This window comes from Mauremys mutica, chromosome 14 (genome assembly GCF_020497125.1).
Source record: "Mauremys mutica isolate MM-2020 ecotype Southern chromosome 14, ASM2049712v1, whole genome shotgun sequence".
Taxonomy (NCBI): domain Eukaryota; kingdom Metazoa; phylum Chordata; order Testudines; family Geoemydidae; genus Mauremys; species Mauremys mutica.
Genome location: NC_059085.1, coordinates 8,209,493 through 8,223,320, shown reverse-complemented (window position 1 = coordinate 8,223,320; position 13,828 = coordinate 8,209,493). Strand labels below are relative to the sequence as shown.

At 42.4% G+C, this 13,828-nt stretch overlaps 1 protein-coding gene and 1 non-coding gene across 11 annotated transcripts in view; both read right to left on the bottom strand.

Moving 5' to 3' along the window:
* CNOT1 (CCR4-NOT transcription complex subunit 1) overlaps positions 1-13,828 on the bottom strand; it is a 105,760-nt gene that overhangs the window by 25,701 nt on the left and 66,231 nt on the right. For all 10 annotated transcript variants that reach the window (XM_044986940.1, XM_044986944.1, XM_044986942.1 and 7 more), the window contains 6 exons: positions 11,302-11,418; positions 10,774-10,884; positions 9,812-9,889; positions 9,324-9,501; positions 8,101-8,231; positions 5,680-5,976 (listed from right to left, as the gene is read on the bottom strand). In XM_044986940.1, coding sequence (XP_044842875.1) covers positions 5,680-5,976; positions 8,101-8,231; positions 9,324-9,501; positions 9,812-9,889; positions 10,774-10,884; positions 11,302-11,418 — 912 coding nt within the window. The remainder of the gene's footprint in view (positions 1-5,679; positions 5,977-8,100; positions 8,232-9,323; positions 9,502-9,811; positions 9,890-10,773; positions 10,885-11,301; positions 11,419-13,828) is intronic.
* On the bottom strand, positions 12,952-13,090 carry LOC123349675. The gene has a single exon (XR_006573618.1). It is a non-coding gene; the product is annotated as a small nucleolar RNA SNORA46 (small nucleolar RNA).

Sequence of the window (13,828 nt, the reverse complement as noted above, 5' to 3'; positions counted from 1 at the left end):
AATTCTGAGAACCACTGTTGGCCACTGAACAGAAAGCCACATCCACGGCACTGGGTGATGCCCGGAGAGATGATCTAGCAACTAGTTTCCCTTTGTCCAGGATGGCCTGGAATTGGGGCCTACATTTCTGTGTTAGCTTATTAGCAAACAAATTGTGACAGTTTATTGTAATTATTTTATTTGGACATTAATGCCTGAACATTCGCTATGCAGAACAGTAAGCTGTCTGATGAAGAATTCTTTTGCCAAAGAGATCCAGTCTCCTTGCATCTTTGTCCAAAGGGGGGGACCTATGTTAGTGCATCCTGTTTTGCTCCCTGACTGCCTGGAGCTTGGGTAGGGTAGGAAAACAAATATTCCGCCCCCTTGGAAAGAACAAAATGAGGTTGAGGCACAGGGAGCTGGTATGTGCCAACACATCTTAGTGGGCTCCAATCAGGCCTCATTTGTAGGGAGTGCCAATTCGGAAGGAGCTGCAGTCTGGAGACTATCCAGGAGTTTACAAGTAAGATCTTGAACTTTTTCTAGTGGGTTCTGGAGAGTTTCTGTGATCCTCCGCAATAGGTCCTGATACTGCCTATGATCATCCAGTGACGAGGGAGAGGCCAATGCCACCACCTCAGCTGGAAAGGCAGAAACTGCTGCCGACAGGTCCAGCTGTACTGGCTGTTCCTGCTGAACAAAGCAGTCTGGGAAGGACTGAGGCTCCTCTCTGGGCACCAGTGCCAAAGATCACCTCCCAGTGCCCTCAGTCAGGGACTCAAAAGCACAGACCTCAGGAGCCCAAATGGTGGAATCGTAAGGATACAAGTTAGTTCCCAAGGAGGGTACTACTGGTCACTAGCCCAACACTGCAGATCACGATAGGGTGAAGGCAACTAGGAGCCTCTGGAATCTGTCTGGGCTGATGTCTGGACTCCGAGCACCCAGGGGAACCACTGGTATCCCTTTGTGCTCGTCTGAGGAATAGGAGTAATCAACTATTGGCGGAGCCAGCAGTACTGTGTGCATCTTGCGACCACTCAAACTGTCACAGTAATCAGCAAATAGTGCACTGACAGTGTCCAAGGCCCACAGCATTGCCAGTCCCAAGCACCAGCTAATGCTGTGCCAATGATTTAGGGATGTCCATCGATACTATCCAGTCTGAAAATATCAGCAACTCCAGATCAGTGTAAAATTGTCAGGTCCTCGGGAACAGCATATTAAGGCCTAATACAACAGTTCTCAAACTGGGGGTCGGGACCCCTCAGGAGGTTGCGAGGTTATTACATGGGCGATCACGAGCTGCCAGGCTCCATCCCAAGCCCTGCTTCACCTCCAGCATTTATAATAATGCTAAATATTAAAAAAAAAGTGTTTAATTTACTGGGGGGTCCACACTCAGAGGCTTGCTGTGTGAAAGGAGTCACCAATACAAAAAAGTTTAAGGAGAGCTGGAGAGAGTCTTGGGTACAGGTGGATCCACTGGTGCGAGTTTTGGCACAGCAATTTTCTTATGGTGTGTTCCGAGGATGAACACTCCCTCAATCCATGTGTGGTGCAGGGGTCAGTCCTGTCCCTTTTATAGACTCTTTTGGAGCAGTAGCACTTCCCAATAGCAGTGGTGCTGTCCCCCATGAGCTCTTGGTGCACCCAGCCCTGGGCACAGCATCTCACTTGGGGCCAAGAGGGAAAGGATTCTAGGCTAGAGTACGCTGGTGCCAGACTGGCACTACCCAGAGGCTCAGGTTGACAAGATAGGGAGGAGGAGGATCCAGGATCACACTGGGGCCTCATGGAGCGTTCCTTTAATTGTTTACGTGCCTCAACTACTGAGAATGCCTAGTGTGAGGGGGAAGTAATGGCAGTCAGTCACACTTTGAAGGAAGGTGCAATCCCCAATGCAGCACAGGCAGTTCTCGAGTGGGTCACTAACTGAGAAGACCTAGAAAAAAAAGCCACGCAGGGCCTGAAGCCTGGAATCTTGGCTATCCTTAATGCCCAGAAAAGTGGGCATACGGGGGACTGCCCTGAACTATCCAACTAGGCTTACTAAGCTAAGATAAGCTACTTACAAAGACTATTTACAGAGCCAGTTCAAATGGGAATGCTGGGAAGGCAGCAGTCACAGACTCCAAGTGGTAGACAGGAAATAGAGGCAGTCAATCTGTGCCACCCCTCATGCCCTCAATTCAGAGCATGGAAGGTATAGTGCACTAGCATGAACCAACAGACACTGCATTGAAGAATCTTCTGGCCTCAGATGACCAGAACTCATGTGAGCCCACAGCAAATGCCCATATGGACCAGCACTTGAAGAATTGCAAGGACCACTTGCTGTCAAGGGAGATTTTGCTATACATTTAAAATCTGACTGACACTGCCTGGTGCTGAACAAGACAACAGCGCGTCACAAGCCGTTATGTGAAGTTTCTCTACCTCTAACAACGCATCTTGCCTGAAATCAGAGCACAGAAGCTCTCACTCCCTCTGTGATGAAGTGGGAATTTTCTGTAATATTTTTATGAACGATATGTATGGCAGGTGATTTCCTTGACTAGGGATTGCTACCTAGTGAGGGCAGAAGGGTTAAAAAGCTGCTCCTAGAGTAAAGCAGGAGATAGGAGGTGTTTGGGTCATGTGACACTCTAGAGTGGTATAAATGGGTTAAGGACTGGCTGAAAACCCCCATAATAGTGGAGAATCCAGAAAGACCGGGGAGCCCCAAGAATTGGACAACTGATACCTAACAGAAGGAAACTGTGGCAGGCAGAACATGTAAATTGAGTAACTGCAAGAGGACCAAGACAATGGACTGAGATCTGACCAGAGGCTAGGACAAGCAACAGCTTTTTGAAAGACACAGGGATCTCACCCGGGACTGTCAAAGAGGCCAAGAGGGGGACAGAGCCAAAATGGACTCTTCGGTAGCTTGGTCAGTCAGAATGGTCTTCACCTTTACTTTTCTATGCTGTCTCGAGGACTTTCCCAATGCTGTGTTCCAGTTGACTAAAACCCTGTTTTGAAAAGGCTGCCTGGTGTCACTTCAAATATTTGCTGAGGTGCACGAATCCCTGAAGAAGGCAAAAGTCTAGGAACAGAAGTCTTATTTGGACTTGCTGGACAGAGCTCATGGAGTGAAACAGAAGTGCTGGAGCCCAGAGACTCTGTCTTGAGATGCTGAAGCCATCTGGCTTCCTTTTAAGAATGGGACCCCCTGGGGGTCTGGCACACTGAAAGGACTGCTTAAAAGCAGAGGCATAGCACGGATCCTGTGGATCTGTGACAACCTCCCACCTACCTCCACAAAGCCACTTCAAGCCAATTTATGATGAAGCAAAATGTTGTTTGAGATGGGCTCACAAAATTCCTTTGATCTACAAATGCCACGCCAAAGGGGTATTCACTCTGTTTTAGTTAGAGAACTAAAGCAACAAATTTTTTTAAATGCTTTCCTGGTTTAGTTTTAACATCCCAAAAGAGGATTGTGCTGTCCTCTTTGGCCTGGCAACAGGGTTTCTACATGTATTGCTGAAATGGAAAGAATCTGTCAAGTGATTTACAGGATCAGGCATCTTAGATCAAATGTTTATCTACATTCAGACTGCATTTTGGTGACAGTGTGATCCTGGGATTATGAAGATGTGTCACTGTTCATTTGAAGAGAAGAAAATAAAAATCCATTGTAGTACTATAAGTGACGAAGAGACAAGAGGCCAAACAGTACACTAGCTATAAATTTGCTGTCCAGTCCTGGATGCATCATCAACACAGTGCTATAATGAGACCCCTATTCATAGTTTCATGAGCTGCCAGGACTAGAAATTTGCCATATGCACTAAGTTTTTCTAGTTATACCGAGTGTTTATCATCAGTTAATGAGACCTCAGCTGCTAAAGCTATGTTAGAATTAAAATGGAAAAATACAAGGTGGTAGTCTAAATTAGTATATTTTAACAGATTATTCTGATAGGTAGAAGCCTCCATCCATTGCTCTGAGTGCTTAAACCATATCAAGCCAGTTATATGTAACTGACTAATGCCTCAGTCACCCATTGTAATAATAGGTCTTGATCGACACTCTATGCCCCTCAGCCCTCACAGATGAATTGGGGAGTTCCCTCAATTTAAACCAGGGGCTCAAGCACCTCTGGTGGTCTTAAATGCTGAGCTACTGCATGGAGCAGTGGTCTGAGATTACCAGGTCCCTATATGCAACCATTTAGAAATTCACACCCCTCCCCCATAACCACCACTTACAAAGTGACATGCAGCACCAGTTTTGAATGTTCTCAACATGAAGCTCTGATCATTAAGACGACAATTATATCTGGCACTACTTGAGGTTTCCAGGTCTCAAGAAATAGCCACAAGGAAAGTGCATTACAGTAAATTAGTCCATCAGGATGGCAGAGATATGGGTAACTACAGAAGTTCACACCCGAGAAGTGGTTACACAGTTCATCCTTGCCAGGCAGACAGGTTACTGCTTGAACATCTTTGCAGATAAATAAGAATCTTCAATTGTGAAGCTGTGCTACAAACAGGCAAAATCCTCTCTCAGCAGAGGCGTAACATGAACTGGTGAGGCTTGTTGCTCCCCCTCCAGCTACCACCATTCCTCTCTATGGCAAGAGCCTCAGCCAACTGACTCTCATCCTTATCTTCAATCTTAGAAAACAAATCATCTAGATCATTGCACCCAAGAGGTCAAATGTGATGGAGAGCTGGGTGTCAGCTTTACTAACCCTTTCATATTCCCTGCAATCCTCAAAATCCTGCCTTGAGCCCATTACCATGCAATGGAGCCAGTCCATTACAACATGACCCCTCACAGCCATAGAAAAAGGGGAGGGGATTGCCCTTAACCAAGGTGTAAACAGATCTGTTCTGGAGCCCTAATTTTACCCCTCAAAACAGCTATACCTTGAACTTGCATGATACTTCAACCCTCATATCTACCCCAAATGGTTCATATACTTGAGTGCTGGTGGTGAGTACGGTAAGTTTTCTGGATGATCTACTAAACAATTTGATAAGGGCTGGCAGTTCATAAACTGTTTAAAACAAAATTGTATTATCTTACATTAGTTTAGCCAATGGAGAAAAGCCACAGGGGAAGCTTTAAAATAATGTGTTAGATTTGACAAAAGCCTCTAGAAAAGCCAATAAATCAAGCAGTTTAATTGTACAGAATAATCTCTCAGTTTTATACTTGCTAACAGAACAATTAAGTGAATGGAATGGATGGTCTGAAGCATATATACATATACAAAGACAAACTTGTATATTTTGCCAGGAAATTTAATTTTCAGTACCAAGGGCTAATCTCCCACTGTTTTTAATTCTATTTTAAAGGTAACAGGCCCATGCACTCCAAGTACAGGAAAGGTGAAGGCAATCAAGAAGTTTTTGGTTCTATGAAGTATGATACACAGACACCAGAAGATGAATCTCAACGGTCTGTAAAGACTGAGGGCTAACAACTCCTCTACTATTTTAAGGCAAATTTAGTTCTGCTTCAGCTAACCATATGGACACACCAATCGTACAAAGATTTTTTGGTCCCTGGGATCCTCTACCCCCATATTCATGATTCCAGGTAACTCCAATAGACAAGTACTCAGTTTATGGCAATGCAATTAATTAGAAAGTCAATGCTAATAAGTGACGTTCAATGAAGTTGCACCATCTTACCCGCAGTGCGGTAGCAAAACTGTTCTTCAAGTTGGTAGCGATGCTCATCATCAGAGGTTCCCTGCAGGTAATCATGGCCATACCAGCAGTCAGGTTCCGCATCATGTGGTGTGCCGCTACACGCATGCGTGACTCCTCTGAATCCAGTGCAAAGTCCTTTCTGACTATCTGTTCACAGGTAGTCATGGCAATCTTAATGGACCGGTCTACCACTGGATGGACAAGCTCTTGCACTGCACGCTCTATAGCTTGACGCACACACTGCTTTAGCTGTGGGTGAGCCTGGAACAGTGGAATCTACAGGGGAAAATTAACACAACTTTAACTGATTAGGCAACAGAAGGGTCAAACCAAAGTCAAAGAACGAGTACTCGTACATCTACTTTTAAAAATAGTAAAATCGTAGTTCTGATCATTATTATTTTTTTTTTTTTTTAAAGACCAGATGTGGATTGCCAAGAATGAGCAGCAACTTTAACTGTGAATTACAGCTTTTCAGCTCATGAGACACTCCTCAGCCAGCCAACAGATACTTGTTTGACAGCATTGGTAGCAGAGTGCTTTTGGCTACAAGAGAACAGAAGTAATCCTTTCAAAAAGAACTAGAGAAAAACCATTTGGAAATGAACAGAAAGCCAATTAAAAACGGTAAGAGGCAAAGAGACAAAGAAACTGGGAGGTATATAGGAGATAGGGCAGCAAAACTACAAAAGCTGCAGTTTTACCTTGCAAAAGGGCATCCCTTGAAGGAATTTAAAATAAAGTTGGATTAAAAATGAAAGTTAGTATCAGGTTGTACACCTTCGAGTCCCCTGCAAACTCTGATTTTGACCTGTTGCTCTGAAAAACCCATACAAAAAGGGAAGATAGGCAGTGCTATCCCAATGCACAAAAATAGAAAATGCGCTAAAAAAACAACCTCCTAGTGTTACTTGCAAAACCCGAGACTAACTGAAAGAAACTAAGTCTCCTTAAAATATTTTTGTTGGTGCCGTTGTCCACCCACATTCCAGTGTGTACAAGAGTGAAATGAGAGCTACAAGTTCAACAGGCTTTGTTCTGGACAGCTCTTTCAGTCAGATTGCTGGTGGAATCAACTGGAATCTTAAAACAAGAGGTTACAAAAAGTTTCCTCACTAGAATTGAGAGAAGTGAAGCAACCAAAATTTACCACAGGCTAACTGAAAAAGGTTCAGGTGTCCACTCCTCATTCGTGACACCACCACCAGTTAGTTTAAAATACTAAAGCTCTCAAGCAGAGCTTCACATAAAGATGAAAATTATATGAAATTAAGTATTCAATACTAGCATTCTAAATTGTTGTCTAGTGCACACAGATAGGTACAGGGAAAGCATCTATTTAAGACAGCATTGAGGTACTCCTGCAGACAATTGTTTAGATAACTCCATTTAGTTCACCACATTTCTGTGGCATTTGGTGGACAACAGAAAAATATCACAACTCAACACAGAACATTTTAGTTTTGACCCATTCCACAGAAGTTTGGCTGAAGAGACTGATTTTGCACATCATTGAAAGTTAGCGCCCTAATGGAGTAAATTCCATGCTCATGGACCCCAACATGTTCACTCTTGACTAGAAGCAGGGTGGAGTTCGAGTCAGCTAAGCAGCCTCAGATGATCTCAGTTGTCATAACAGTAGTAAAGTGGTCTTTATGCAATCAATCCTAAACTATACTGACTTTCTACATTAAAGGAACTCAAACTGTACCTAAAGAAATTTAGCCACACCTGTGCTTTGTGTACTTCTATAAATTGTGTTTACTCTAATCAACTGCATTCTACTGAGGCAGAAGTTTTGAAAGGATCTTTAAAGGTGGGATAAAATATAGCCGATTGCAATAGTCGTTCCTGGTGATGGATAATGTCATCACCTCTTCTAGATTAGCAAGGTTAGACCAGAACTCCTAGCAAATAGCAGAAAAGCATTCTTAGTTACTGCTGCTACCTGGAACTGAAGAGCAATCAGGCATTCAGAAGTAAAAGACTGAATCTCTTTACCACAGATCGGACTTACTCCAGTAAATGCAGAGGTGCTAACTGCACTTCCCTTACTTCAAAATCAATTTCAAATTTGGTTCAAGTCCCAAGGTACAGATGGGTGGGTCTCTCATTCTGGTTTCTAGTAGATGCTAGCCTAAAAAGTTTCGAGGCAAATTGACACCACTCACAGGAGGAGCTTAGTGCAGAAACAGTTCTGGCAGGACATATGAGGACTGACATACTTGTGTGAAAGATGCAGACCACCTGTATACATTGTGCTTAACTCCAGTCAACGTAACTTGTTCCTCAATTTCAGAAGAGTGCCCTCTGGTGAAAGTGAGAGCCCCTGCAGGCCATCTTCTATTCTAGACTACAGAAACTTTCTGTAACAAAACCACAATGAGCTCTAGTACTTACAGTAGGATTTAGAGTAATGTGCGGAGCCAGCCCTCCCAGAGAGTAGACATTGATGTCATGGTAACTGTACTGAGGTTGTGGAGGAACGGATGCTGTACAAGTGGTGTTAGTAGCTGGGGTTGTAGAAGCAGCTGTAGAACATAGAAGTTGTAAGAATTCATTAGAGTTGCTTCTTTACTAGAAACTAATTCACTGAGAAACTAAAATTCTATGCTTGCCTCATACACTTGGAGTACATCATTTGAAAAATTAAGTTTTTACCATTTAATTGCAAGGCTTCTGAAAGCAGGGTGATAAGCCAGTAACAGCTTACACCATCTCTCCATCTTAATTTGTAGAAAGACAGCATTATTTACTGTGTCATGCACAATTATAGCAATCCTTGGCTGCCATTCTGCAAGTGCACCTTGCCACCCTCCCCAGCATACAGTATTTACAGGTTTTCCATGTAAGAACAGTCCATGGCATCATTTCCACTCATTTCTTTAGACTAAATTGCTTACCTTTTTCAATAGTTTAGGCATCACACTTCATTGATGTCCCAGTCTGTGTTCAAGCACTGAGACTTTGTAATGGTACACTTTTCAGTCAAGCCCCACTACATCAGATTCTTTTGTGAGATAAAGTAAGTAGTCCTGTGTAGCTTATGCTATTTACACTTAAGAGTTTAAAACCAATCCTGCAGCTCAATAAGTAATCCTCACTATCCTGCTTTTTAGTTTAAAGCCATTGTGTGTACAGACACTGAGTATGTGGACAGTTTTGGTACATCCTTCGCTGGGGACTGCACCTTGACATGTGAATGACCCAAGCACTTTACCAGTGGGAGTTTTACCTCCTGGTAGGGCCATCCAAGTCAGAGAGGTCAAAGGATAGGGACCAGATGAAAAGCAGTCCACTGGTCCTCCAGATGGGGGGGAATAGGCTAAACAACATATCCTTGTAAAAAAAATATTGAGATAGCCATTCTGGCAAACAGCATGACAAATACGGGAGCCTTATTTGTCCCCTAAGTGATATCTGACAATGCAGAAAGGATTCCGTTTTTGGTACATGCAAACATGTCTAGAAGCTTTCTGATCAATTCCTTCTCCAAATTCTGGGCTCTCACCAAATATAAACTCACTAAAAACTGCTGCTAAGAGTAATTTAGCAAGCCTCACTTTAACTTCAAAAGCAGCAGATTGTATTTTTGCAATACAGCTGAAACTTCAATTACTTACTGGTTGTTGTGATTGGTGGTAGCTCCTCCGGCTGTTTTACATCCTTCTTTGGAGCAGACAGCTGTTCATCCAAATTTTTCAACCGATCCTTGTCTTTCAGGAGGTTTCCAGGTTTCAGCTCATTGATGTCTAGTGCAAGGTTCTTGCAGAGCACTTCAATCTCAAATTTCAGATTTAGCTGCACAAAATTCCAGTATGATCACTTTAGGTTACACTAATAAGGGAACTCCTCTATGTTTCCCATTCTACCCCTCATATCTTAAGACTCTAGGCATTAAACCAATATTCTGCAAGGAGACTGTCTAGAAGCACTGAAGTTAGCTCCAGGACTAAATGAGGCATCTAAATTCAGCAATACTTTAAAGATGGAGTTGAGGACTGAAGTTTGGAAATCCAACAGTATTCCTGCATTACATTTTGCTAAGCTGATCAGTCAAGAAAATCCATTAATATTCAGTAAATGTAGAAAAAAGTTAAAAGCAACTTACTTTTAAGTCATGTTCTTGATGCAGCTCAGCTAAAACGTTCATGATTGCCATCGTCCAGGGGTTTGGAGGCCTGAAAACCTACCAGAGAATTGGAGAGAAGTGTCAGACAAAGCAATTCCTTTCCAAAAGATGTTAATTAAAACTCAGCACAAGCGTACTTTAAAACCATAAAACACATTAACAGCAATTTGTATGGCTGTGAAAGAGTGATGACATTTTTCAATAATGGTGTTTATGTAGAGTACATAGGGGGGGAGGGATAGCTCAGTGGTTTGAGCATTGGCCTGCTAAACCCAGGGTTGTAAGTTCAATCCCTGAGGGGGCCGTTTAGGGATTTGGGGATTGGTCCTGCTTTGAGCAGGGGGTTGGACTAGATGATCTCCTGAGGTCCCTTCCAACCCTAATAATCTATGATTCTACAGCAATATCCTACCCCAGCAGTATGTTTGGGGAAAAAACCTCAGTTTAGCATTAAAGAAAATGTAATGCAAAATTAATTCCAAACTGGAACATTAGAAGGTTCATTGTGGTTTTCATTTGCCAGATCAAAACAGTGCCATTGCAGAAGTAGAACTGGGGAGACAGAAAAGCTGATCCAGGAAGGAGAAAGGGACACAAAGCTAATGAGGTTTAGAAGAAAACTGGGCTCTGGGACTTCCCCATTTGGGGGCAAACCGAGGAACAAAGCTTATTCCAACCAAGCCATTCTTCCAGAACAAAAAGTGAAACATCTACAAGATCTCTCTTCCCTTTTCCCCAGGTCACAATCTCTCTTTACACACCTTGTTTCCATCCATTTCCTTCCCAATCACCTGACATAAGATATTTAGTTTTGAATGAATAGTTTGTTTAAAAAATATCCAGTTAGTTTACATTTGTTACATTACAATATTTATTTGCTAGTTAGTTTGGAGAGCCACTTCAATAGTTATGTCTCAGTCAGCAGATCTGAGTTCACTTACCACACTCCTGACACTGGATTCTAAGACTTTGGCAACAAATGGTACTACATAAAGCAACTCCTGTTGCCCCTTAACGTAAGCCTCCAGAAGTAACGATTTCACATCCAAATCCTAAAACACAAAAATATGTCAATTAAACTTGGGTGTGGGGCAAGATACACATTCCTATTTCTTGTTGGGTTACAGTTTCATTATAGCATTGACATTTGCTGAATCAAGACAGCCTTAGAATTTTATGGAGCTGCTACTTTTTCTGGGAAGTAATTACTTTGCACACAAGACAGTAAACATTTCAAAAAGGTACCTAATGTGTATTTATGGGGACAAAGTTACTTAAATCTTGCTAAAGTATGGAGTCTGGAACCTTTGATAAATAAGGTATTAAAACGTTCATCAGATTTTTGTACTTCAGCAAGCTTATTGTACAAAAGGTAAGAGGTTTCAGGCTAAAGTTCAGCTGAATTTTTTTTACTTCAAAACTGTCACAAGCTTAACAGGTTTTTGGGGACAGATTAAATGTGAGCTCACCGTGTGCAAGATGGGTTTATTTTTAGCCAACGTGATCATTCCCAGCCAGTGGCCAAGGTTCTTCAGAAGGGAACGGTCAGAGAAGTTGGCTGCAGCTTTATCTGATGTCAGTAGCACCTAACGGATGATTAAAAAGAATAAGTTAGACAAAAAAAATAAAAACCTATGAGAAACACCCAAAGTCAAGTTAAGCATTTAATACACATTGACTTTAGAAAGTCTTGAATTCTAGAACACTGAAGTATTTAGCTGCACTTTAACCATGAAGGAGACAGTCCTTTGACTTTAGTACACTGAAACTACGGTTTGTCAAGTTTCTAGGAATAGTCCCCAACTAGCTTGTAAGGAGAACTACAATAAGTTCTTCTCCTTCAAGGAGCCTTAAAATGTAAACTGCCAAAATCCAGAAAAGTACAACTCCATGCCAGGACTACCACACCTATGTCTCTTGAAAATCAGCAATTCAGAATTCCACACAATGGCTAGAAATCTCTCCTATCTAGTGAGACGGGGTGTGGGTGAGGTGATGGCCTAATTAAAAAAAAAAAAATCTAACTTCTGTTGGAGACGCACAAGCTTCGAGCTTACAGAAAGCTCTTCCGGCCTGGGAAGAATACTTGGGCCATGTCTACACTACAAAATTACATTGACCTAACTTATGTCAGCGTAGAGACATTACAGTTAAACCACTTGTATGCACACTTGGCTCCTTGTGAGGACACATACCACTGACACAAGGAGCCAAGTGTGCATACAAGTGGTTTAACTGTAATGTCTCTACGCTGACATAAGTTAGGTCAATGTAGTTTTGTAGTGTAGACATGGCCCAAGTACTCTTCCCAAGCCGGAAGAGCTTTCTGTAAGCTCGAAGCTTGTGTGTCTCCAACAGAAGTTGGCCTAATAAAAAAAAAAAAAAAAAACAACAACTTTCACCTCACCCACACCCCGTCTCACTACATAGGAGGGATTTCTAGCTGTTGTGTCAGCGTGGGGCATTGTGGGATGGCTCCTGGAGGCCAACAACAAGTTGACATAAGCAACACTGGTGACCTAATTACATCAACCGTGACTCTACGCCACTCAGGGAGTGGTGTTACTAAATCAGTGTAGAGGGGCACTTCTGTTGGAAGAGAAGTTTAAGTGAAGACACTTTGGCATCTAGGTCAATGCAATGCAGTTAGGCTGAGTTAAGCTGCCTAGTGTAGACCAACCCTTAGGTGTCACCACTAAATACAAGGTGGAAAGGATTGTTTAGCTTAAGTCGCTAATGCACATTTCCAGGGATCATTGAAGGTGAAGTGGCTTGTTAACACCACCTTCAATGGTCCCTGGAAATGTGCCTTAGCTTCTTATGATTAACAATTTGTTTCCCTTCATATTTAGCTGTGACACTGAGCACATTTCCCAGCTGTGAAGAAGCCCTGTGTAAGCCCTCGAAAGCTTGTCTCTCTCACCAACAGAAGTCTATCCAATAAAAAGGGTATTACTTCACCCACTTTGTGTCTCTCATATCCTGGGACCAAATAGCTACAAAAACACTGCATACCTCCCATATAACGCCATGTAAACCATCAGCAGTGAAGCATAAGTAGTTAGTTTCCCAAATAGTTCGAGTCAGTTCTGGTCTCTGAAGACCTTTTAAACATGTAGTTCTGTTCCTTAGCTTACAGTAGCATCAACCAAATGGTAGGTGGTCAGTTGTGCTCAGAAGAGTGCCAAGGAATTATTTTGCACTACAGCGTAACCTATAGTAGAGAGAAATCCCATCCACAGGTTTAAAAATAGTGCTAATTGACAAATACTGGTAATTCACTCCTGTTTTTCATTTTCCCCTTGCCATTTCTACAAAATTCCTTATGTTAAAATTGGGCTGAATTTAACCTTCCCCTGCCTGCACTTCCACTTTCATTTTTATTCTTATTCTATTCATATATTTTTTCATTCTAACTAGGGGTCATCAAATGAAATTAATAGACAGCAGGTTTAAAACAAAAGGAAGTATTTCTTCAGACATCACACAGTCAATCTGTGGAACTCTTTGCCAGGGGATGTTGTGAAGGCCAAGACTAACAGGGTTCAAAAAAGAACTAGATAAGTTCATGGAGGATAGGTCCATCAATGGCTATTAGCCAGGATGGGCAGGGATAGTGTCCCTAGCCTGTTTGCCAGGAGCTGGGAATGGGAGACAGGGGAATGGATCACTTGATTCCCTGTTCTGTTCATTCCCTCTGAAGCACCTGGCATTGGCCACTGTCAGAAGAAAGGATACTGGGCTAGATGGATCTTTGGTCTGACCCAGTATGGCCATTCTTTTGTTCTCCCTCATACTTCTGTTGCCAAAGCAGTACACAGACTATGCTTTCCTCAAGCTGCCTTTCTAAGTGCTCCTTCAGTATTTTCCTACTGTCTTCACACCTTTCATACAATCTTTTCCACTTGAGAATTCTGAGAAAAATGGCTACATCATTCATGTAAACCCTTAAAATTAAGGCACGTGACTTGTGGATTAACAACGAAATACTTTACA